The sequence below is a fragment of the Lepidochelys kempii genome, chromosome 9 (genome assembly GCF_965140285.1).
Source record: "Lepidochelys kempii isolate rLepKem1 chromosome 9, rLepKem1.hap1, whole genome shotgun sequence".
In the NCBI taxonomy this organism is placed as follows: domain Eukaryota; kingdom Metazoa; phylum Chordata; order Testudines; family Cheloniidae; genus Lepidochelys; species Lepidochelys kempii.
Window position 1 is genome coordinate 53087978 of NC_136388.1, and position 26435 is coordinate 53114412.

At 44.9% G+C, this 26435-nt stretch overlaps 1 protein-coding gene across 11 annotated transcripts in view; it reads right to left on the reverse strand.

Moving 5' to 3' along the window:
- The window catches only part of EPHB1 (EPH receptor B1), a 342330-nt gene extending 339312 nt beyond the window's left edge, over positions 1-3018 (reverse strand). For 10 of the 11 annotated variants that reach the window (XR_012160842.1, XR_012160837.1, XR_012160839.1 and 7 more), the window contains exon 1: positions 2676-3018. Coding sequence is in view for 5 of the 11 variants with exons in the window: in XM_073360347.2 (XP_073216448.1) it covers positions 2676-2748 (73 nt within the window). In the remaining 6 variants the exon portion in view is untranslated. Of the gene's footprint in view, positions 1-2136; positions 2217-2675 lie in introns of those variants that run through there. The other variant, XR_012160843.1, reaches the window with a different exon arrangement.
- Between the last annotated feature and the right edge of the window lie 23417 nt (positions 3019-26435).

Sequence of the window (26435 nt, forward strand, 5' to 3'; positions counted from 1 at the left end):
TTTATCAAAACCTGTTCTCATCCAGAAAATTATTTTTCCTCAAAAGGCTGAAACAAAAATAATGGAATTCCAGTAAAATAAATAAGATTCATGTCATCTTGAGGGGTGCCACATTACAGATGCACTTTGCCCCACCACGGCACACACAGAATTCAAAAGAGCAATCCAGAGAGTGGAAGGCTAGAGACAAACAAACCAGGGGGGAAGGACAGCTCAGTGGTTTGAGCACTGGCCTGCTAAACCCAGGGTTGTGAGCTCAATCCTTGAGAGGGCCACTTTGGGATCTGGGGCAAAAAAATAATAATTGGGGATTGGTCCTGCTTTGAGCAGGGGGTTAGACTAGATGACCTCCTGAGGTCCCTTTCAACCCTGATATTCTATGATTCTAAACAGTTCCTGGGCTGCAAAATAAATACAAATATGTTTTGCTCTCCCCAAAATGCAGAATTTGGGAGGGGGGGAACACTTCCTTGTGTGATTACTTGGGATCGGCTTTGTTGATATGAATAACTACAGGTTAACTTTTTTTTGTTGTAACTTTTTAATCAGCCTATTTCTTCATCCTTCCAATTTCAAGGAGGAAGAATTCAGCAGCTTTCAACCAGCTCCCCCTCTGCTTTCTGAACGCAACATATGCCTCCCTAGCATCTAACAAATTTTAATAAAGAACCCCTGCAAAGACCACCAGCTGGGAGAAGAGTGGAATGGCAAAAAAACCCACCTTTTGGGGGGGAAAAAAATCTTTCTGCACTAATCTTTTCCCTGAGCTACAGTCTGGATAAAGCAGAGATTCAAAGGAGGATTCCTGCAGTCGTCAACAAAAAGAAGAGGGATTTTGACTGTTACTACATCACCTAAAGAAGATATCACAAAAAGCAAGAATAACGGTACTGTTCTGGTTTAAAAAAGGAGATGACATTTCAATTTTTTTTAAGTTTCTCCACCCTGTTGCACATAAGATCCAGCTAAGCAGGTTTTAGATTCTGTTTAGTATTATTAACCAAAGATCATTTCAGATTATAAATCGGATTTGTTATTCACTATCTAAGCCATAACTATTGCAATTGTTTCCCTTTCTCTGCTGGATCACAAACACGACTATTTTAAAATTAGAATAGATGGGCTACAAGAATACTGAAGCTGCAATCCTGACTCCAAATGTAAATGACCAAGAGCCCACTGTTGATTCCAAAAATGGATTGTGCCCAAAAGTTGTTCACGAAGCTACTCCCACTTCATTTTGTTTGGTGAAATGAACATTCTCCTCTGTGTTAGTGGGAAAGTTTCTTTTCATTCACTGAACTTTCTTGAGCCTCCTTGCTTTGCAAAATAAACTCAGACCCGCCAGACAGCAGGAAACAGAAAGCCAGGTTTTGATGTAAGGCATGTCTCATTCATTGGAAAAGGCTGTGGCACAATTTTTTCCCAGGGACATGGGAAGGAGGAGGAGCAAAGAGAAAGATATAGGGACTCCAGCTCTGAATGATACAGCTGATATAATGAATAGTATAGTTATAGTATAGAATAATATCCAATACAGAGGGCACTGGAATTATAGCTAGACTAGTATAGAGACAATATGGATATAGATAGCTAAAGCTAAATGCACCCACATAGTCCTTTTACTCTCCTTAGTGCTACCAGCTTTGTTACTAAGGGACAGAGCTCAAAAAAGGTCTTTAGCTAGGATACAATTTTTCAAGGAGCCCTGCAGGCTTGGTTATCTATATGCAGACAAATTACACCTCCTTTGCTAGAGAATGTAGAGTTTAAAATACAGAAGCCTGTCATCTCCAGACCATGGGTAAGAAGCAGCAAAATGCCTGGCTGTGATGGCATTTCCCGCTGGCTCCCAGTATAATCTGCCCTTCAGTATGTAATGCATGCCCTTTTCCCAAAGCACCCCTGCTCGGTCTCCCCCCCCCCCCCCGCGCCCCAGCGGTAAACCCACAGCCGTGGGCATCAGCTAAAACCCAAACTGCTCCTGCTGCCTCCAGCGACAAGCACAAACACACACATGCCCATGCACAAAGAGCAGCGATTGCCTGCCGTGAAAGCCGGGATCTCCGCTCAGCCCAAGGGATACAGCCGCAGGAGGACGGCGAGAGAGAGACCCGGAAAGTGAGAGAGACAAACCGGGCAAGAGAGTGAGAGACGGGAAGGAAGGAGGGGCAGAGTTATTGCAGCTGCAAATCAAAGATCCTGTCGGAACACAATCTCCTGGACCAACCCTGGGCTCCAAGATCCCCCCATCTTCCTTGGAATCACTGATCGCTGCTTCAGCCCCCAAGCTGACAGTTTGTAGCGTGTTCAACAAGCCCTGCAATGCAGCTCAGCATCTTCCCCGGCCAAGGAGGGAATGGGGGTTAGCCTAGGGCAAACCGCTAGTCCATCTGCCTTGTTGGCTGGGGGATTGAGGGGGCGGAATAAGTCCTACCCATTCCGAGAGCCAGATCATGGGAAATCCACTTGGTTGGCTCTGCTCCGGGCAAGAGTGAAGAAAGTATCGCAGATTCCTTACATGTCGCATCTGGCAGCCCCTGAGCCCTGCCAGCCCTTCACCACACCAGCTGCCTTTTGCACAAGGAGAGGGGGAAAAAACATGCATTTTAAAACATCTCACAGAGCAACCCAGGTACAAAAGTTTTTTTCCCCCGTTATTGTTTGTATTTTACCTTCCACTGCTGCAATTGCAGATGCCAAGCAGAAAACCACTACAAAATCCAGTGCCATGGTAGACCCAAACATGTTTCAGAAGAAATAAGAGTTATAAAAAAAATAGTTCCTTGTTTGGCAAGACTGGTTTCCCTTCTTGTTGCTTTTTCTTATATATGTATCTCCTTTAGTATTCCACTTTGGATACCCCAGTGCTCTGTGTGTGTGTGTTTGTGTGTGTGTGTGTGTGTGTGTCTGTGTGCGTGCATGGGGGTGTGTGTGTGTATGTGGTGTGTGTGTGTGAGAGAGAGAGTATATATTTTAGTGTCACATTGCAAGCAATAGTAAAGTGTACAGTGAGAACAAAATCAGCCACTGAGGCTGGAGGGAGGGGGAGGGAAAGGGGTTCCCCCCCACCCATCAACTCTCTTCCCACCCCCAACACCTCCTGTCCAATCAAGGAATCAAGCCTACAAAAACCCCCCATCCAATCAGCGCAGAGCACCTCCTTACATTGGTATTGTTAGTTTAAGAAAAACTTTTGCAGCGAGGCATGGGGAGAGAATGAGGAGAGCGAGCCATAAGGAAGTGAAAGAGCTCCCCCTAATGGTCCTTTTCAGTATTGCACACACATTTCCACTGATGCAGCACTAAATTCAGGTCACTATTCACAACCCAGCCCTGCCTGTCGGTAACTAATCCACCTATTTTTATTTTCAGCAGCGACCGGCTTCTTATTGACTATAGCTTTCATCATCTTCTAACACGTTGATGGTGTGCTGATGTCAGCTAGCCCTTTCCAAGAAGGGATTCTGGAGTTTGGGCCAAAGAACATGATTTTGAATGTTAAAAGAATGATTTTCCCCTACAGGGCTCTGACACATCTAGTCTACAGCCCCCTTTCTCTATATCCTGGGTCTCTCTTGGTCCTGAACGGCCACCCATAATTGCTCTGTATTGTGTAGATGTGAGGAGAAGAGAGGCACTATGACCATGTCAGAAGAAGAAGAAGAAATCAAAATAATGTAGAACGTGACCAAACCTGACTCCAAACCCAGATCTCTGTAAGTGCAAGACACATGAATTCAGTCCCCTCCTCCGCCCAAATCACCTGTGTTGTGAGAACAGGACTACTCTGCTAGATACCATTTTAGAACACTGTCTAAAGATTCTGGCTACTGTCACTGAGCACAGGAGCAAAGCTTTCCAGTGCCTGCTAAGGCTGCTGACAAAGAGCTCACTGGCTCTGGATATGTGTTAGTCCCAGTGATAACTTTGGGGTGGGATTTTTTTTCCCTTTTAACATTTTAAATTGTAATTTGGCTGCATCAGTCGGTGCCATGGATTGTGATTTCTAAACGACAATGAAAATAAGCCCCTGGCATATCCAGTTTTGATTCCACTCTTCCTTTACCTTTATCCGCCAGTTTGCCTCATTTGTTCTCTAAATAATGCTGCATCTTCTTGCCCATTTTTCCTAGCATGTCAGATGAATGGTTGGGTTCCGTCGCTATATCATGCTTCTGATGTCAGGGCTAATACCCATACATCACTTGAGCCTTCCAAATAGGTGATGCCTAGACTGTGTGCTATCTCTCTGTCCCCGACTGAATTTCACCCAACCACAGGAATAACTACAGGTGCACATATAGATACCTGTCTACCACCTAGTGCCTAGAACCCTGCCTCTCCTCTACTCCAGTGGAAGCATAGAATCATAGAATATCAGGGTTGGAAGGGACCTCAGGAGGTCATCTAGTCCACCCCCCTGCTCAAAGCAGGACCAATCCCCAACTAAATCATCCCAGCCAGGGCTTTGTCAAGCCTGACCTTAAAAACCTCAAAGGAAGGAGATTCCACCACCTCCCTAGGTAACACATTCCAGTGCTTCACCACTCTCCTAGTGAAAAAGTTTTTCCTAATATCCAACCTAAACCTGCCCCACTGCAACTTGAGACCATTACTCCTTGTTCTGTCATCAGCTACCACTGAGAACAGTCTAGATTCATCCTCTTTGGAACCCCCTTTCAGGTAGTTGAAAGCAGCTATCAAATCCCACCTCATTCTTCTCTTCTGCAGACTAAACAATCCCAGCTCCCTCAGCCTCTCCTCATAAGTCATGTGTTCCAGTCCCCTAATCATTTTTGTTGCCCTCCGCTGGACTCTTTCCAATTTTTCCACATCCTTCTTCTAGTGTGGGGCCCAAAACTGGACACAGTACTCCAGATGAGGCCTCACCAATGTCGAATAGAGGGGAATGATCACGTCCCTCGATCTGTTGGCAATGCCCCATCTTATACATCCCAAAATGCCATTGGCCTTCTTGGCAACAAGGGCACACTGTTGACTCATATCCAGCTTCTCGTCCACTGTAACCCCTAGGTCCTTTTCTGCAGAACTGCTGCCTAGTCATTCGTTCCCTAGTCTGTAGCGGTGCATGGGATTCTTCCGTCCTAAGTGGAGGACTCTGCACTTGTCCATGTTGAACCTCATCAGATTTCTTTTGGCCCAAACCCCTAATTTGTCTAGGGCCCTCTGTATCCTATCCGTATCCTCCAGCGTATCTACCTCTCCTCCCAGTTTAGCATCATCTACAAACTTGCTGAGGGTGCAATCCACACCATCCTCCAGATCATTTATGAAGATATTGAACAAAACCAGCCTGAGGACTGACCCTTGGGGCACTCCACTTGATACCAGTTGCCAGCTAGACATGGAGCCATTGATCACTACCCGTTGAGCCCGACAATCTAGCCAGCTTTCTATCCACCTTATAGTCCATTCCTCCAGCCCATACTTCTTTAACTTACTGGCAAGAATACTGTGGGAGACCGTGTCAAAAGCTTTGCTAAAGTCAAGGAACAACACGTGCACTGCTTTCCCCTCATCCACAGAGCCAGTTATCTCGTCATAGAAGGCAATTAGATTAGTCAGGCATGACTTGCCCTCAGTGAATCTATGCTGACTGTTCCTGATCACTTTCCTCTCCTCTAAGTGCTTCAGAATTGATTCCTTGACAACCTGCTCCATGATTTTTCCAGGGACTGAGGTGAGGCTGACTGGCCTGTAGTTCCCAGGATCCTCCTTCTACCCTTTTTTAAAGATGGGCACTACATTAGCCTTTTTCCAGTCGTCCGGGACTTCCCCCGATCACCATGAGTTTTCAAAGATAATGGCCAATGGCTCTGCAATCACATCCGCCAACTCCTTTAGCACTCTCGGATGCAGCGCATCCAACCCCATGGACTTGTGCTCGTCCAGCTTTTCTAAATAGCCCTGAACCACTTCTTTCTCCACAGAGGGCTGGTCACCTCCTCTCCATGCTGTGCTTAGACGTCCCTTCCAACCCTGATATTCTATGATTCTAATGCAAGAAGACCGTGGAGCGAGGGTTCTCTTTTCCCTTGGCTTGATGCTGCTTTGACTGGCACTGAGAGGCAGTGCACTGAGGCAGCCTGGACCTGCACCGCTGAGTAAACATGGTGGCTCATTCCCACTTGCCCTTCAGGCAGTTTCTCCCAGTCTTTCTGTTATATGTCTGAACAGCATCTAGCACAATGGGGCCCCGATCCCTGATTGGGCCTCTAGGAGCCATTGCAAAATTAATAAATAATAAACAAACAATAACCCTGTCAGCCGGACTGACAGAACCATTGAATATCTGCAGATTAAAGACCCTCAGCCCCCCAGCATCACATATCTTTGTTCCAGCGGCACTTGTGCCCCAGTAGGTCAGGAGTAGAGGAGATGGGAAATGGGTTTCCTGGCTTGTGAGAATTTTCATGCTATAGAAAAATTTCCCTCCTGAACCAGGACAAAAGGTTGAAATCTCAACATTTTTGAACAATTTTTTTGCACTGTTCAGTTGAAACGTTTCATTTGGATAATTTAAAAAATGTTTTGTTTCAATTTCAACCTTTTTTTTTATTGTAAATTGACTTTGAAACCAAAAGTCGCTTCAAACCAAAACAGGAAACTTTTCATTTCGAAAACGTCAAAACTGAACATTTTGACAATTTTAAATGTATTTCAATTTTTTTTTAGTTGGAAAATGTACTGAAATTGACCCTTCCCTGTGAACAGTTTCCTTCTTGAAAAATCAGCATTTTTCGACTAAATATGTTTCATTGGAGAATTCCTGACCAGCTCTCGTCAGGAGTTTGAGCTCTGTGACAGGCTGACATCACCCTACAACCTGAGGAAGGCCCCTCTTTGGAGCTGGAGGGGCATCATGGGGCAGGGCAGAGAGCTGGCTAGGCTCCTCCATATTGCCCCCACTCAGATACACAGGGAACACAGCAGCAGCCAGAAGCTGTGCGACCATGTGCTGCCTCTCTCTCTGCATTGCAGACCCTGGGGTCAGTCACATCAGGGGAACCGCTGGAAGCACAGCCCCTGCAAGAGCTGGGGCTTTCCATGTGCCACCAGGAGCCAGCTAGGCCAGGGGACACAGAGGAGACAAGTGCTGTGGAGCAGGGACTCTTTCTGTTCAGTGTTTGTACAGCACCTAGCACAAGGGGGTGTTGGTCCATGACTGGGGCTCTTAGGGGTTCTGCAATACGAAGAAAAGGATGCCCCCCATTGCTTCCTGTGGATCTGCCTGGATCCTGAAGTACCTGAGGCTCAGCGGAGTAGATCCTCCTGTTATAAAATGTGAGACGAAGGAGAGCTGGTAAGAAAGGCTGATCTTTGTATTCCAGAGCCAGGATCATGGCTGGGCCAAGGATACATTATACCCGTCTCACAAGGCAGGGGTTGGTAGCAGAGCTGCCCGGAGGATTCAGGGGGCCTGGGGTCTTCGGCGGTGGGGGGTCCTTCCGCTCCGGGTCTTCGGGGCACTTCACCAAAGACATGGAGCGGAAGGACCCCTGCCACTGAATTGCCGCCGAAGACCCGGAGTGGAAGAAGCAGCGGCGGGTCCTTCACTCCAGGTGTGTTCAGCGGCACTGAAGGACCCCCCGCCGCCGAAGTGCCGCAGAAAACTATCGTGGGGGCCCCTGAAAACTCTCGTGGGTGCCCCTGTGGGGCCCAAGACCTGGGGCAAATTGCCCCACTTGCCCTGGTTGGTAGCCACTGCCTCCTTCCTTTTCATTTAACCAGATGCAATTTAAGCAAAACATTCACCCAAAACAGCAAGCTTAGACAGCCAGTTAATGACACACAGGAATAGACACATCTAGGTTGCAGGTCAGCACGAACTTCCTAACAGACAGGAACATCATTCAGCCTCTTACTAGACAGCGACTACCTCACATCCACAATGGCTTTCGGAGAGCATGGCCAGGCCTTGCTCCCACAACAGCTCCTGCTGTCGTGGCCTGCATATGCTGAAATGGATCTATGCCCTGGAGCCTATATTTGCTGCTCCTCATGTTTTTCATTGTCACTGTCCATTGGGCAGATGTGCACTGTGTTTAGCAGCTCATCAGCACTGGCAGTAGCCTTCAAGGTGTCCTCAAGCAACATAGAGCTGGTCTCCTCCTTGCTTTTCTTTATAGGTCCTCTGTTTCTCCTATAGCACTGACTCTCAGGGGTGATTCTGATTTATGGCCTTGGTCAAGCTTGTTACCTTGCCATAATTTCCTTCTTTTCTAGTTTCCTAGCATATGGCTCTTTTATAACTCCTTCAGGATTAATTATTTTTCACTCAAGAAGCTTGTTAGATGTAGGTACTAAGGTTTTTGTCCTTCAAACTATGTTTCTGGACTTTGGTGATATTAGAAAAGCACTGTAGAATACGCTAACAGTGCTAATTACGGATCCTTTCAATCTCCCTTGACTTTTCTTAATCAACATCTTTGCTCTTCATACTGACTCTTCACGTAACTCATTTCTCTGGTCATAACAAGGACTTGATATGCTGCGCTTGAACTGATATATGAAAGAGAATTTGCTGAAATGAGACACTCCTGAATTGTGAGTCATTATCTGTTATTAACTCATCTGGAAGCCCATGGAAAACAAATGGTGATTTACAGTGATTACATTGTTACTTGATGTGTTGTGCAACAGCTCCATTTAAAAAAAAACATACACACACACACCTCAGGAACCTCTACTGATAAGAAGCAATCTTTCGTGTTTCATAGATCTGTACCAAATTAGGACTAACGGAAACAGAAAATGCATGTGGTTCTTCTGCATTCTGTGTCTTTTATTTGTTGCAGGTTTCACATATTATCATCAATAGCACCACCCTGCAGGGCTATGGCATAAAAACCATAATCTAGCCCTTTGTTTTTAAACACTGCTAGCTTTTTAGACAAATTAGAGGATTGGGCCAAAAGAAATCTGATGAGGTTCAACAAGGACAAGTGCAGAGTCCTGCACTTAGGATGGAAGAATCCCATGCACCGCTACAGACTAGGGACCGAACAGCTAGGCAGAAGTTCTGCAGAAAAGGACCCAGTGACGAGAAGCTGGATATAAGTCAATAGTGTGCCTTTGTTGCCAAGAAGGCATTTGGGGCTGTATTAGTAGGGGCATTGCTAGCAGATCAAGGGACGTCATCGTTCCCTTCTATTCGACATTGGTGAGGCCTCATCTGGAGTACTGTGTCCAATTTTGGGCCCAACACTACAAGAAGGATGTGGAAAAATTGGAAAGCATCCTGCGGAGGGCAACAAAAATGATTAGGGGACTGGATCACATGACTTATGAGGAGAGGCTGAGGGAACTGGGATTGTTTAGTCTGCAGAAGAGAAGAATGAGGTGGGATTTGATAGCTGCTTTCAACTACCTGAAAGGGGGTTCCAAAGAGGATGGATCTACACTGTTCTCAGTGGTAGCTGATGACAGAACAAGGAGTAATGGTCTCAAGTTGCAGTGGGGGAGGTTTAGGTTGGATATTAGGAAAAACTTTTTCACTCGGAGAGTGGTGAAGCACTGGAATGTGTTACCTAGAGAGGTGGTGGAATCTCCTTCCTTTGAGGTTTTTAAGGTCAGGCTTGACAAAGCCCTGGCTGGGATGATTTAGTTGGGGATTGGTCCTGCTTTGAGCAGGGGGGTGGACTAGATGACCTTCTGAAGTCCCTTCCAACCCTGATATTCTATGATTCTATTATTCTTAGGGCTAGATTAGGGAGGAGCACATTGTCTTTCCCCACTCCTCTGCCTCTGGAAGGGCAGGAAGTGAAGGGAGCATAGGGATTGCTGTGGGCACTGTGGGGAGGTGGACAGAGCATTGCAGACAGTGTGGATAAGAATCCAGCCTTTTAGATTTTTTCCTACCTTTGTAAAGATCTTTCATTCCTAGTTATGGGTGAGGATGGAGATACACTGGTGGAATTGAGTGGGACTTCAGAAGCAGAATAGCAAGAGGTGTTCAAGGCAGGTTAATGACTATAGTGGTGATGAGAGAGCAAGTGTGAGGTACTGAACAATTCAATCCTTACTTTTTTACCGTAAGAGGCACAAAGCCATTATCTCCTCTATACATTTAAAGGACAAGTCATTCATAGAATTTAAGGCTAGAAGTGATCATTAGATCATCTAGTCTGACCTCCTGTGTTTCTCAGGCCATCAAATTTCACCGTTACCCCTGTATTGAGCCAAACAACTTGTGTTTGACGAAAGCATATCTTCTGGAACGACAAAGTTGTCCTAGTAATACCCAGACAGCATCACTCCTGAAATGCAGATCTGTGTTTTGTCCTCACTTGGCCTAACAAACACACAGACTTTACATGGACTTCTGTTCACCATTGGCTCTCCACTTGCACAAGCCTTGCCCAAGGAATCCTAATGGTCTCAGATCATTCTCAGGTTTCATTCTCTCTCTGCCCCACCAGCCTGGCTAAGTACAGACAGTAAGAAGTGAGGAGTCTCACGGAGTGACTCTCTTGAAGTGCCATACTCTGCAGTGCTCAAGTAATACAATTCAGAAGTGGACCAGCAAAGCCATGCAGCAGCAGCTGTACAAAAGGCCTTGCTTCCCTGCCTTTGTAAAATGACTGTTCCTATCCCAAGCATGAGCAGCGGCCTGTCAGAATGATGGCTTACAGTTTTTAAATCCAGGAGAACTTCATTAAAATGTTTCTTTTTACTGGTGGCTGGAAAAATAGCTCCTGGATGCGATCATTTTAAAATGTGGTCAAAGGGGCTGCTGATGGTATTTTGCAAGAGGAAATACATGGATGGTATTTAGCAGGAGGAAAATCAAACCCTTTAAAGATCAGTGTGAGCCCTTCAATAAGCAGTGGCATACAAATCAGGGTCTGTGAAACTTACCATCTAAAGTCACTGAAAGAAATGCTTCATAATGAGATTCCATTGTGTCCTCTTCAGCCTCTAACATGCTGAGGAAGAAAATACAAAGGGTCCCACCCACACGATGGAGATTATGGGAGATAAATCCAGGCTGCAGGGGTACAGACAATGGGGCATACAGTTCTTCTCACTCTCCACAGCTAGTGGGGGTGGGGGGAGTGAGTGCAACATGGTTGTAGGTGCCCACAGGTCTCAAACCAAGGGTTATCAGGCATTGGACAGCCCACCCAGAACAAATGGAAGTGAGGTGCTAGCAGAACTCTGGCCCCTCCAGGTAGTACTGCCCATGAAGACCTTGACTGGGGATGATAACTAGCCCCACCAATTGGCCCAACCATACTATTTATGCCAGAAAGAGGCACAGGAATTGTCTGAGCAACTTTGTGACTGGCTGCTGCGTGCAGCCTGATTCTAATGCAACCTCTGGCCATGACTTAGGTCTAGTTCCTGATTCTGGCTTTGACTCTGGCTCTGACCACTAGGTCAGACTGCCCATGTCCTAATCCTGACATGGAGGGGACAGCAATAGCTTTGTTGCATGCTTTGTTATCTGCTTTGCCACATGCACAACCTTCACTTGCCCTGCTCATTTAGGATTCTGCAGGAATTCAGGGCTGAGCCCTGGTGGGGAGCAGCTGCTCTTGGTTGCATGCTCCAGTTATGACTATGCAGCTATCTGGGCAAAACTACATGGTCCAGAAGCCTCTACAGCTGCCAGACCCAGCGATGTGGTACAGGAGGGAGCAGACAGTCATGGCAACAAGACTCCCTGTTTGGAGCTATGCCTCAACATATGAGGGGGGGGGAACTGGGGGTGACCCTGCAACCAGCGCGGAAGATGCATGTATTCATGCATTTTGTGTACTGCTTTGCTGAGGGATTGGTGGAGTCTTCAAACTTTGTCCTGTTCATGGAAAGGAAACAGCTGGCTCAATTGATATATATTAGAGCTGGTCAAAAAAAATGCTTCAAATCCTTTTTCCCCTGACAGAAGTTAGACTTTTGAGGAAATGAACATCATCACAGAAGATTTTTGCTTTTTCAAAGTGTTCTGATTTTTTTCAACAACAACAAAAAAAAATCACTGGACATTTTTTTAATGAAAATGACTTCCCTCCCCCACCTCCAGTGGTGGATTTTTCAGTTTGGGGGCATTCTGCCTCATTCAGTGGCAAAATAGAAAATAAGGGGGGGAAAGGAAAAAGGGGTAAAAAGGAAAAAGTATGGCTGGGGAAAGGAAAGGGGAGAAAAATGGTTGTACCGCAATACAAACAAATAATAAAAGTAAAAATACCTAACACTAAAAAGCCAAAACCAAAGCAATGGACAATGATCAGTTTTTGTTTGAAATTTTCAAATTTTTTTCCACAAAAAATGGAGACACTATTTTTTGCAGAACATACCATAATGCACCCAGCTCCAATAGAGCAACGTAAATAACACACTTTGCAGAGCACATTGTCAAATTTCTATGGAAATTTATTTTCCGTGAATATTTCAGCAATCCTGTTTACTCACTCAGATGTTTACAAAAAGCAAATTATGACACGAATTTCAATATTTGTTCCACAAGTGGTTGCATCCTTCTCCAATAGGCCACAGAAAAAAATGTCATGTTATGTATCTGACCAATCACAACGTAGCAACACAGCTTGAATTTAGAATATTCATGGTCCAATAGGAACAGGACCATTAAAGGGCTGTGACAGAGTGTGAGCAATCTTAGCTGACTCACCACTCCGGTCCTTTGGTAAGTGGCCCCACAAAGGGCAGATCAGAGTGATAAGTGGTTAAGGATTGATTGATTACCCAATAAACATGGTGGTTCAGCTCACTGGCTGAAGACAGCTAAAAGATAGACGGGAAGAGGAAGAGGGGTAGGCTAAAAGGACCAGCCAGAGAAGCCCAAGATCTCAGGGAGGTGAGATCTCCTCCCCATCTCACCCTGTGAAGACTGTAAGACCTTCAAACTGTAGGGAATTTGTTCTGTTCTATTCACACTGTAAACAAAGTACTTGGTGTTGAACTTGCCACAAGTTCCGTGTGAGGATTGTTAGCTGCAAAGAATACTGGGTGAAGGCCAAATATTGTGACCAGTGCAGATAAGGGAACACATATTGTGAATGCAGGTGGACAATATTTTTCAAATTTTGATTTTTCAGCTAAATTTTCTAACAAAAATTCAAATTTTGACCAAAAAACCCTGAATTTTTTAAGGAAAAACTTCTGTAGAATTTTAGGTTTTTTTTCAAATTGGAGTTGGTTGAAATTTCTAAAAAACAATCCCATCCAAAAATATAGGCTCTAGTTGTAAGGCTACATGTACTGTCTCTTTACATCCATAGCAGGAAGTCAGGGAGGAGTGGCTGGGAGAGGTTAAAGAAAGAGCTCCATACTTCTCCTTAGCCTATGTGCAACATGCCTCAGGTGGCACGTGACCAGGATTCATCACTGAATTTGGTCCGCTGGTTGGATCACTAGCTTACCTGGCCCAGGCCAAATACTGATGGGGAGTACGACATGAACGTTGATCTATGTCCTCCAGCTCCATACTCAAGCAGGTAGACTGCATAGCTTTAGGGATAATATTGTTTTTTCTTATTCTACAACTGTCTTTGTTGAGTGTTAGAAGCATGTGACTTTTGGTAATTTTGTTCTATTATCACATGATTTTAACAATGACCCATCTAGGAACCAAGATTAAAAGAACATCAAAATAGTTGCTGGAAATAAGGGCGGCAGTTTTTCTACACCCTCTCCCCCAAAGTAGGATAGTTGGGTTAACAATAGCAATACTTTGTATTTACACTAACTTTCATCTATGCAACACACAGTGCTTTTCAAATATTAATGCACTATCTATTCCCAACCCTACGATTTTCAAATCAGCTTGTAAGGATGTTGTAATGGGTGACTATTAGACTTATACACTTAAAAATAGACAATCACATTGCTATGTTTAGTCTAAACTAATGTGAATCTATTTTTGTTCAAAAAACTTCACTTTCTATGTAGAAGTTTTCCCTGACATTTGAAGCAATGCTCTGGATAACCACTGAATCTAGAGGGCAATTCCTCCAACTGTCCTTCAAACCTAGGTCCAGTCTATACACAAATTGGCACCAATTTAACTGAAGGTGTGTTTTTAAATTGATTTAGTTAAACCAGTGCAAAGTCCTGTGTGAACACTCTAAAACTGGTTTATATTGATTTAGCTCAATATAAGTCACTTCTAAACAATTTTAAGAGTGTCCGCACACTTCGTGTGCGTTGAAAACCTAAGTTTACTCTCTTGCTATCTATTGCATTGTCACTCTGAAAAGTGGAAGCAGATGGTGGGGCCTTGCAGGTTAGCTTCCCATTGGAAGGGGAAAAAATCAGTGACATGAAATTTAGGTATTTTGTTAGTGTGACTTGTTTTATTTACAATCCCTGAACTAGTCCTTGAACAGAGATGGTCAACCAGCCTGCAGACAAGCTCCTTATTCTGAACTCACAGCCCAAATACCACTGTCCAGTTAGTTCCCAGGAAGCAACTCTGCCCCAAGAACTGACTCTAGTTAGAAAGATTAAGGCAGAAAGCCAACTCCCCTTTTGTTTGAAACAGCTTCCCATCAAAAGAAACTATAACTGCAACTCAGTGTTTCTTGAAAGACTGAATGTTGCTCACTTGCTTAAAAAAAAAAACCTCCCAAAGTTATGCACCACCTTGCGACTCCTTCCAGAACAGTGTAGGAAAGACAGCCATCACCCTGCTCCCTTTCAAGTCAACATTTCACTGAATGCAAAAGCCTTGACTCCAGGCAGTGTCACATCCTGGGAGAGGAGGAAACGTGCTGGAAAGACAGTTAGCAGAACCAAACACTGCAGTGCAGACAGTGCAAACTTATTCCAGGAATTTATTTCAGCAGCCCCATCCCAGGCACTGTTCCCTCTGGTAATGCTTTACAGAGGTGATTGACACAATTGTTACCCCACACAACTGTCAGCACATGAGGCCAGCCAAGATCTGTTGCCAGAATCATCTGTCTCAATTAATCGCTTTGCTTTTGTTCTCTGATGACGCTTTAAGAGATGCCAAACCATTTCTCAAGGATTAAGATCCAGCCACCTGATGAAAGAAAATGCAAAGTGTTATCATACGCTACAGTCTGAATTTTCCCCTTAAAGCCCTTAGAAATTGCTTAGAACGAAGTCACAGTCTGAAACACCAACACACACTCTTCAGCTTTCACCTGCCCCTCTGAACACTGAGGCCTTGTCTACACTAGAGAATTAAAGTGGTTTAAGCACAGACAATTCTATGCATCCAAAGTGGACAAGCTGAATTGTATTAAGAACACATTCAAGTTTCTTCTGTGCTTTATTAACACATTTTGGTTGCAATGACCCCTGAATAGCTCTCCCACAATTCCCAACTCACCTTGCAGAAGCAGTGGATTCTGGAGATTTCTCAAAACCATCAGGGCCCTGTGGAGTTACAGAGGGAGGACTAATTGAACCAACTTACCTAGTCCACTACAACATCTCTGGGGTGAAACTTTGTTTCTGTTGTAAAATGGGGTCACAATTTGGAAAAATCTGAGAATCACTGATCTAATGTGTGTCTTCACTGGCATTAAAACTTACTGAGGATGGAGTGTGTGAGTCTCAGACTGTATGTAACCCTGATGAGAACTAGTCCATTTTGAACAGTACTCACTGCTGTTTTATGTACCGTATGCTAGGTAAGAACATGAGAGGACTCCATGTTTCTAAAACTAAACTGGCTCTTTATTAAGAGAACTGTTTACACATGTGCTGCAACTGCAGTTAGCATTCAAGACATGTGCATATGGACTGCCTTCCAGGTTCCTCTTCCAAATTCCTCCCTCCTGCAACCTGTGACTTTCCTCCAACTTCCCTACAGGCTGCTTCAATTACAATTGAAGCAGTTCTTTGTGCAGACATGGGAGTAGGCTACTGCTGATCATGGGGACGGCGGTTGTTGTCCATCATGAGCAAAGAGGGTGTCATAAATATAAAGGGAAGGGTAAACACCTTTAAAATCCCTCTGTTATGTGTTAGATTACTTACTAAGTTCTAAGACTCCATTCCTATTCTGTCCCCGGCAAAAGCATCACACATACAGACCCAGACCCTTTGTTTCTCCCCCCCATCCAGCTTTGAAAGTATCTTTTCTCCTCATTGGTCATTGTGGTCAGGTGCCAGCGAGGTTATCCCAGCTTCTTAACCCTTTAGAGGTGAAAGGGTTTTTCCTCTGGCCAGGAGGGATTTTAAACGTGTTTACCCGGGGAGGGAATGGGAAAGGATGTTTCTACTTATGTCTGGTCTTGTGAGGTACACCAAAAAGTGGGAAAACCCCAAGACCAGGTCAAAGCCCCTCTCCAGCCACTCCCCATCATTGAAGTTCCATTTCAGAGAGTAGCTGTGGATATTCTGAGTCCTTTTCCAAAAAAGACACCTAGAGGAAAGCAGTACATACTGACTTTTATGGATTTTGCCACCCGATGGTTGGAAGCAGTAGCTCTAAGCAACAGCAGGGCTAAAAGTGTGTGCCAGGCACTAGCAGACATTTTTGCCAGGGTAGGTTGGCCCTCCGACATCCTCACAGATGCAGGAACTGATTTCCTGGCAGGAACTATGGAAAGCCTTTGGAAAGCTCATGGGGTAAATCACTTGGTTGCCACTCCTTACCACCATCAAACAAATGCCATGGTGGAGAAGTTTAATGGGACTTTGGGGGCCCTGATACGTAAATTTGTAAATGAGCACTCCAATGATTGGGACCTAGTGTTGCAGCAATTGCTCTTTGCCTACAGAGCTGTACCACATCCTAGTTTAGGGTTTTCACTATTTGAACTTGTATATGGCCATGAGGTTAAGGGGCCATTACAGTTGGTGAAACAGCAATGGGAGGGATTTACACCTTCTCCAGGAACTAACATTCTGGACTTTGTAACCAACCTACAAAACACCCTCTGAACCTCTCCAGTCCTTGCTAAAGAAAACCTACAGGATGCTCAAAAAGAGCAAAAAGCCTGGTATGATAAACATGCCAGAGAGTGTTCCTTCAAAGTAGGGGACCAGGTCATGGTCTTAAAGGCGCTCCAGGCCCATAAAAGGGAAGCATCGTGGGAAGGGCTATTCACGGTCCAGGAGCTCCTGGGAGTTGTTAATTATCTCATAGCATTCCCCACCTCCAACCGAAAGCCTAAGGTATACCATATTAATTCTCTAAAGCCCTTTTATTCCAAAGAATTAAAGGTTTGTCAGTTTACAGCCCAGGGAGGAGATGACGCTGAGTGGCCTGAAGATGTCTACTACGAAGGGAAAAGTGCTGGTGGTGTGGAAGAGGTGAACCTCTCCATGACCCTTGGGTGTATGCAGCGACAGCAGATCCAGGAGCTGTGCACTAGCTATGCACCGACGTTCTCAGCCACCCCAGGACTGACTGAACGGGCATACCACTCCTTGACACAGGTAATGCTCACCCAATTAAAGTCCAACCTTACCGGGTGTCTCCTCAAGCTAAAACTGCTATAGAACGGGAGATCCAGGATATGTTACAGATGGGTGTAATCCGCCCCTCTGGAAGTGCATGGGCATCTCCAGTGGTTCTAGTTCCCAAACCAGATGGGGAGATACGTTTTTGCGTGGACTACCATAAGCTAAATGCTGTAACTCGCCCAGACAACTATCTAATGCCACGCACAGATGAACTATTAGAGAAACTGGGACGGGCCCAGTTCATCTCTACCTTGGACTTAACCAAGGGGTACTGGCAGGTACCGCTAGATGAATCCACCAAGGAAAGGTCAGCCTTCACCACGCATGTTGGGCTGTATGAATTTAATGTACTCCCTTTCGGGCTGCAGAATGCACCCACCACCTTCCAAAGACTTGTAGATGGTCTCCTAGCGGGATTAGGAGAATATGCAGTCGCCTATCTTGATGATGTGGCCATATTTTCGGATTCCTGGGCAGAACACCTGGAACATCTACAAAAAGTCTTCGAGCGCATAAGGGAGGCAGGACTAACTGTTAAGGCTAAGAAGTGTCAAATAGGCCTAAACAGAGTGACTTACCTTGGCCACCAGGTGGGTCAAGGAACTATCAACCCCCTACAGGCCAAAGTGGATGCTATCCACAAGTGGCCTGTCCCAAAGTCAAAGAAACAGGTTCAATCCTTCTTAGGCTTGGCTGGTTATTACAGGCGATTTGTACCGCAATACAGCCAAATCGCCGCCTCACTGACAGACCTAACCAAAAAGAAACAGCCAAATGCCGTTCAGTGGACCGAAGAGTGTCAGAAGGCCTTTAACCAGCTTAAAGCGACACTCATGTCTGACCCTGTACTACGGGCCCCAGACTTTGACAAACCGTTCCTAGTAACCACAGATGCGTCCGAGCATGGTGCGGGAGCAGTTTTAATGCAGGAAGCACCGGATCAAGAATTCCACCCTGTAGTGTTTCTCAGCAAGAAGCTGTCTGAGAGAGAAAGCAACTGGTCAGTCAGTGAAAAAGAATGTTATGCCATTGTCTACGCTCTGGAAAAGCTATGTCCATATGTTTGGGGACGGCGTTTCCACCTGCAAACCGACCATGCTGTACTACAGTGGCTTCATACCGCCACGGGAAATAACAAAAAACGTATTCGGTGGAGTTTAGCTCTCCAAGATTTTGATTTCAACATCCAACACATCTCAGGAGCTTCTAACAAAGTTGCTGATGCACTCTCCCGTGAAAGTTTCCCAGAATCAACTGGTTAAAATCGTCCTTGAGATGTGGAAAATATTATTAGTCTTTATATACTTGGTAGTATATTTAGAGGCGCATGTGTCTTATTAACTCTGTTTTTTCCTAGAGCTCCAGGAAGAAATCCCAGCCAGCGTTTCACCCTATCTGTGATTTCGGGGGCGTGTCATAAATATAAAGGGAAGGGTAAACACCTTTAAAATCCCTCCTGGCCAGAGGAAAAACCCTTTCACTTGTAAAGGGTTAAGAAGCTAGGATAACCTCGCTGGCACCTGACCACAATGACCAATGAGGAGATAAGATACTTTCAAAGCTGGATGGGGGGAGAAACAAAGGGTCTGGGTCTGTCTGTGTGATGCTTTTGCCGGGGACAGAACAGGAATGGAGTCTTAGAATTTAGTAAGTAATCTAGCTAGATATGCGTTAGATTATGATTTCTTTAAATAGCTGAGAAAATAAGCTTTGCTGAATGGAATGGATATTCCTATTTTTGTGTCTTTTTGTAACTTAAGGTTTTGCCTAGAGGGATTCTCTATGTTTTGAATCTAATTACCCTGTAAGGTATTTACCATCCTGATTTTACAGAGGTGATTCTTTTTTACTTTTTCTTCTATTAAAATTCTTCTTTTAAGAAACTGAATGCTTTTTTCATTGTTCTTAAGATCCAAGGGTTTGGGTCTGTGGTCACCTATGCAGATTGGTGAGGATTTTTATCAAACCTTCCCCAGAAAAAAGGGGGTAAGATTTGGGAGGATTTTGGGGGGAAAGACGTTTCCAAACGAACTCTTTCCTAATAATAATAATACCAGTGTTAGACATTTGGTGGTGGCAGCGAAAGTCCAAGGGCAAAGGGTAAAATAGTTTGTACCTTGGGGAAGTTTTAACCTAAGCTGGTAAAAGTAAGCTTAGGAGGTTTTCGTGCAGGTCCCCACATCTGTACCTTAGCGTTCAGAGTGGGGAAGGAACCTTGACAGAGGGTGCTGGTAACAGTTATGTCTTGTGAGTATGACTGTGGCTAAAAAGACTGATGTGCAAGTGGCAGTCCTTTCCGCATTGAGAGCTCGTTGCTGAGGAAGGGATTACAGCCTGAGCCTGCTGAGTCTGCCACTGTTTGCGACTCAGCCTCTGTGACTCAGGGTCCATACAGCAGTTAATCTGGAACATTGACTGCTGCTCACCAGTATGTTTTGTTACTGATGAATCATAGAACCATAGAGTTGGAAGGGACCTCAGGAGGTCATCTAGTCCAACCCTCTGCTCAAAGCAGGACCAATCCCCAATTTTTGCCCGAAGTCCCTAAATGGCCCCCTCAAGGATCGAACTCACAACCCTGGGTTTAGCAGGTCAGGAGCTATGACTCCCAGATGTCAACATCAGTGTTGCACTGTTTCAAGTAGTGCTTTGATGTGTCCTTGAAGTGCTTCTTCTGGCCACCTCATATGCTGTACAACAACTGCTTTGGCAGCCTAGTGTCTTCTACCTAACCAGGGTACTTAGAACGCTGAATTTTCCTCATGGAGCCAACCTTGGGAGTGGAAAATGTAGAGTGAGCCAATATGCAATCTGGTGCAATGGATGCACTGAGACCAAAAGTGGATCTCGCAGATACCATGCCAGTTCAAGTGAGCATGAACATGAAACAGACCTAATTGCATCCTACCCCTGTGGTGACAGTACCTGCTGAGAGGCAGTCTGAACACCTCACAAATGGCCTGAATACTTGATTTTTTAAAATAAAAATCTACCAAAAATAAATGTAGTCCATTATTCACTGGACATTTTCCAACACTGCGGTGGAGTCTTCCCCTGTGTTGTTCCTTCCTTCCTGATGAGGGCAGTTGCTGCAGTCTGCCTCAGGATATTGTCTACTGTACAACAGCCCAAGTAAATTGAGACAGTCATTGGGGGATATGTGATTGGTGGGTGGGGTGCATGGGTGTGCCCAGGAAGGGTGGAAAAGATTACACACAGGCACTGGGCAGCAGGGAGTGCTGATTTTATCTGCTCTCACAGCTATCTCCTCAATAAGAAGAGGGAAGGAATGTTCTCCCTGGGAGAAGAGACTTGACCTGAGCTGCCAGACAGACCTTTGAGCTGCTCCTCACCCATCCAGGGAGAGGCATTCCCTGCCATTGACCTTGCCCAGTGAGGTTTGGGCTGACGTGAGCCAGCCCTATAATGTGACTGCCAGTTAAGATTGGGCAGGACTAAACTGCCTATTATCAATTTCCTTTTAATTTCCTTTTCCTCAAAATTAACTTGAAAGTGGCCTGACTTTGCTTCTTAAAGGGGTGTGACATCCACAGTACCTCTAGCCTACAGCACCATCTGGTGCATCGTTAAATCACACAGTAGCTTTCACTGCTCATTACTGCTCCGGGGGAAAAAAATAAGCCAGCATGTCCAGGCTTACATTTCCTGACACTTCCACAGCAGAGATTAGAACAGCCCAGTTAAGGCCTCTGTTATGTCAGGCCTGCTGAAAAGGAGTCGGACAGTGTTTGAGCAGAGCCACGTCTAACTGAATATTAACAGAGGAAGGCCCAGTCAGAGCGAACACCATGGCATGTGGCTGGGACTTGAGAGATCAGAATAGAAGGATGGTGTGACAGATATGGCAGGTGCCTGTAATACACTTGAAAGACCTTACTGTATTAAGTTTATATATTATTGTGGGCTGGGATTGTATGAAACCTCTCTGGGAGGAGATGAGAGAGACATGAGACCAAGGAGTTCAAAAGACTATACTGAGATGTGCCAGACAAGTATGGACTTTTGGGACAATAAAAGTGAGAAGTGGGTTTCCTGGGGAATCCCTAGGGAGATGTTAATGCAAACTCCCCAACTCCGGTTATGCAAAAACCCAGCCTTTGAAGTTCCACCCTGAAGAGAGGGTGACTATCTGCTGATTACTCTTTACACGAGGCTGAGTTCAAAGGCCTGAGCTGTATAAAGAAATGGCTGATCTGCCCAGTCTGGGAACTAATATGGGTGGGGAACCGTGGGAAAAACCCAGTTGTGAGTTTCACAGGACTAAAATCTATGAGAGCCCTAGGCAGGTGTTGGGGGTGATTTCTGGTAAGCTTTCTAGCATGCAGGTAGGTTCTTTTATTATTTTTACATGTTTTCTCTGCAATGCTTTTACTTTAAGAATAAATGTGCTTGCTTAGAAGGTGCTGTGTGGTAACTCCTAACTGCAGGCAGTACACTGGTCATAGCCTTCAGAGAGAAAGCAGACTGGCCTTTTAGGCAGTCTGGCTTGCTGGGGATATCCAAGTGTAAGGCAGGGAGCTGTGCAGCCTTAAAACCTCCAGTCTGGAGGGAGCGAGATGTGGATCTCTGCGCAAGCAAAGTGACCTCCGGGAGCTTGAGGCCTAAATTGGGGGCCCTAGGTGGACCATGGAGAGGGAAACAAGTACAGTTGCCCTCAAGCCGTGACAGAGGGCCCAGTGGTTTGGGTACTGGTCTAGGACTCAGCACACCTGGGATCAATTCCCTGCTCTAACAAAGACTCCTGAGTGACTGGAGTCTCTGTGTACCTCAGTCCCCCATCTGTACAGGGGGGATAACAGTCCTGCCCTGCCTCACCGCAGGGTGGTTATGAGGATAAACAAATGACAACTTGTGAGGCACTCGCTGATGAGAATCACATCAGTACTTCAGGTAGAACAGCCAACTGTATGCAGAGTGGGGAGTAGAGGCACCATTAAAGCATAAATTTATTCAGTAATATAACAGCAATCCAGAACAGGGCAGGCATAACAGTCCCAAAGAGCCCTCCGCTGTATTAGCTCCCAAATTGTCCATGGTAGATAGCCATGAGGTTTCACTGAGAAACCATAAACATACACAGCAAAGCAGCTGTGACACCACTCTTGTTTTCTGAGGCAGGGATAAGCACACAGCAGACCAGTGCAGGTCACAAAAGCCATCCACAACGCTGGTTTTGCCACATCAAAGTGTGCTGCTCCCAACAGCTTGCTTGAGGGCTCTTCAAGTGCAGAGAAAAAATATGCACTGATAATATTATCCCAGGGCAGCATTTGGCTTGGAGGGATGGAGAAGGTGGGGCTGAGAATTCTTTCCCTGACCAGTGAAGGACTTTTGCAAACAGAGGTGTTAAACTTACCCATTGGGCTACAGCCAGAAGTCAGTAAGGGGTCGAGGCAAATGAGGTTCATCTCTGAGGAGAACATTAAGATTCTGCACTGGTGCAGAATCCTAGCAGACAGCAACCCCAAATCTACATTTCCATCTCCATGCAATGTGCTCTGAGATGGCATGTATTGTATCCTCAGTAACTTCCTGCAACCCAATTTGAAAATTAGTCCAAGAGATTATAATAGTAGTAATGAGGAACAGTATGGTATTCTGTACATTTCCCACATAGTTCAGTCGCTCTACAAGCTACTGTCTGACCTGCTCATGATATTCCCAAGAGAAGTAACCTCAAAGTGACTTATGAACTTGGAATAACAGGTGGAAGCTAAATATATATTAGTTTCTTCCTAAGCAATTTAAGAGAATTGAGGTATCTGATCACAGCAGAAGTAGAGGCTGTAGGGAGAAGGATGATTTTGTCGTGTGAACAATTTGAACACTAAATTGAATGGAGACAAGAAGGAAAACTTGGTGAGATAAAGGTTAATTTGGCAACTACACTGAGAGGAGAGGGAGCTGGGATATGGAAGAGTCTATTAATACCCTGGACAAAATAAAAATTCAGTTAGAGCAGGGACTTGGGAACTTAACTCCTTTCACAGTGAAAAAAAAGAAGATAAATTGTGAGCCCTTCATGTGTAATATTCTGTTTATTGAGTACAGAAATAGGAGATAGACAAGAGACAGGAGCCTTGAGTTTCTCTCTGTGCCTGAGAACATATTAATCACTATAATGATTGAACAAAAGAGAACAGTATTAAGATGTACTCTGGTCCGACACCAGTCACCATATTGTGTAATGGCCCTAAAGATTTTCACACTTCATATAACTACCAATTTGCTACAGATGCAAAGACTATGTCAGTTACTCTAATGATTAAGTGTAGGCAGACCTATCTCCTTGACAAAATATAAGGATCAAGTAGCCTGCAGCTAAGGGAAAAGAAATTCAGCTCAATTTCAGAAATGCTACAATTTTGATTTTGCTTTTTCACCTTTAATTGGCTACTAGTGGGTTTTGGTTTTTTCCCCCCAAAATGATTAAAGGTTCCAAATGAACATGTGATCACATGACAGTAGGAGCATTGTGCAAGTGCATCATTTGCTGTCTGCTTTTCCTTTCTTTCTATCCCTAAAGATATGAAGATCTGTGTGTTCCCTTTGAAGATAAAGGATTAACAAAGGCAGATGTAAAAATCACTTTGAAGACAGATGTTTGTTTGTTTCTAAATCTGACTTCAACTTTCATTTCCTTAGCATACAAAAATTCTTAATATTAAATGTTATGGCAGGGCTAGGAGTAGCAAGAGAGAGAAGCATTCAGGCTAGGAGACTTTGTTGGTTCCGAGACGTCAGAGTTTTCAAAATGAAAAAAGTAAAAGACAGACAGCGGAACACTGTCAATGAAGATTTAAAACCCTTCCTCACGTTCTGAATGCAGAGGCCACAGTGAAGTATGTTTTCCTCCAAGGAAATTTCATTATCTAGCAGCAAAATGCAATTTATCTTCCAAAGCCTGAAAAAAAATGAAGAACCCCCCCCCCACAACAACAGAAGTGTTGCTTATCACATGAAGCATTCCTCTTGGTTCCCTCTGGTTTTGTTTCTACTTCTCTAGCAGAGTCTTTTCGAAGGAGAGATAAGAAGTTTTGAAGATGCAAGTCTAGTCAAGGAGGTAGGGAGCGGAAAATACTCCACAGCACATGCAGAGATCAGCCAGTCTCCTCCTTCAGTGATCCTTTCAGACAGCTCTGTAGCTAGGTCACCTATTACAGAGCACGAAAGCTAGCTGCCATTGGCTGGCTTCTGATACAACTCCTCCACTCAATTCAAAGGAAAGTTCCAGCCTTTCCTATTACATTGTGATTAATTTCCAATTGTCACCATGATCAATGGCCTCTTGCATGCTATCAAAAGGATAATATGATTTTTTTTCCTGTCTGACACCCACAAGATAATTACATGGATGATTGCATCCAAGGGCAAAAGCACACTTCCTGAAAACTTATCTGTAACACACACCACACAGACGCAGAGTCCAGTCCTGCAGGTTTTTCTGAGGCAAAACAATGAGATTTTCCCTGAGTAACAACAGCAAGTTCTGACTCATGTAGTGTAGAATCCTCTAAACTACAAACCTACTCTTACCGGAATACACACAAACACGCACACAAACATGCATGAGTACAGATTAATAGAGGTCACTTGGGATACCTGTAATGCTATATTGTTGCTTGAGGGTTTCACAAATTCAAGGCAACAAGGGACCATTGTGATCATCTCGTCTGACCTCATGCCTAGCCTCCTGAACCTTGCCTAGCGATTCCTGCGTCAAGCCAACACCTTTTGCTTGGATTAGGGTATTGGGTGAGAAGAGTCTGCTAAATAAACTGCATTCTTGTATCACCCAAATGCACATATTCATTCATTATAAACCATTCCACCAGCACAAGCAAATCAGCCGTCATGCTACTATTGGCCCTGGGCCACTGTTCCAGTCGGATCCATCGCAGGGGAGTCCTGGGCCATATATGGTGAGTTCCAGTTGCAGGCCCTCTCAGCCAGAACCCCAGTTCAGCCACAAGTTGTTAGGCTCACTGCAGGAGGAATGGGATGAAATTTGATGGCCTGTGCTATACAGGAGGTCAGACTAAGTGACCGTAAGGGTCCCTCTGACCTTGACATCTACGAATTTCTGAAGCTCTCGAGTAACAATCTTTTCTTTGTTAGAGGTCCCAGGTCGAAACTGATCCATTGCTAACCTCTGTCACCCCTCAGCTGAAGCTAAAAGTGGTTTAACCATGAGTGTAACATTACTACTTTTTAACATCTATATTGCAGCAGTGCTACCAACGTCAACCAGGTCGGTACCTCACTGTGCATGGCACTGTCCAGACATCTAGTGGAGACTGTATGCCACCCACTCTCAGCCAGGCTTTCTGTAGCAGTGTTGAAAATGGCTTGGTCCTAATACAGCGATACTAGAAGGTAAGCAGTTTTCAACAGTAGTTGAGGGGTGCTGGAAGGGAATCATCCTTGACAGCCATTGCTAGCGATGGGTCATTTTCCTAATACAGATGGAGTCATTAGTACAGTTCTTTTTATATGGATATTCATTCTCATTAGAAGGGGAAGCTACCAGTTAGAACAGCTGCCCTAGACCTCTCCACAACTAGGACCTCCCTTGTCATTCCCCATTGGCACATGTAAACATCTTTCCAGCGGGGACAGTAGCATGAAGGAAGGGAACACCCTGCAATGTCCTCCCAGGCAGCTCCCGGCTCCCATACCGGTGGGATGAAGGCAGTCTTTGCTCCTTCCACACTGTGCAGCAGAGAAGAGCGTGCGGGTCAGGTGCTTGAGGGAATTCTGCCTAACAAACAGCCAGCCAGGGCTTACCAGGTACGTGCAGTCCAGAGGCAGGACAAACTCACCCATCAAATTCTGAAATCCAATGAACTTCAAAGGAAGTCCAGTTAATGGAAGCCAATGTTGGAACAAAACTCCCATTTCCACTTCTTGCCAAATCATTGCAAGAAAGGGCACCCTTGTGTCATTGCATTGACAGATGGGTGTGAGATGAGATGGCAGTT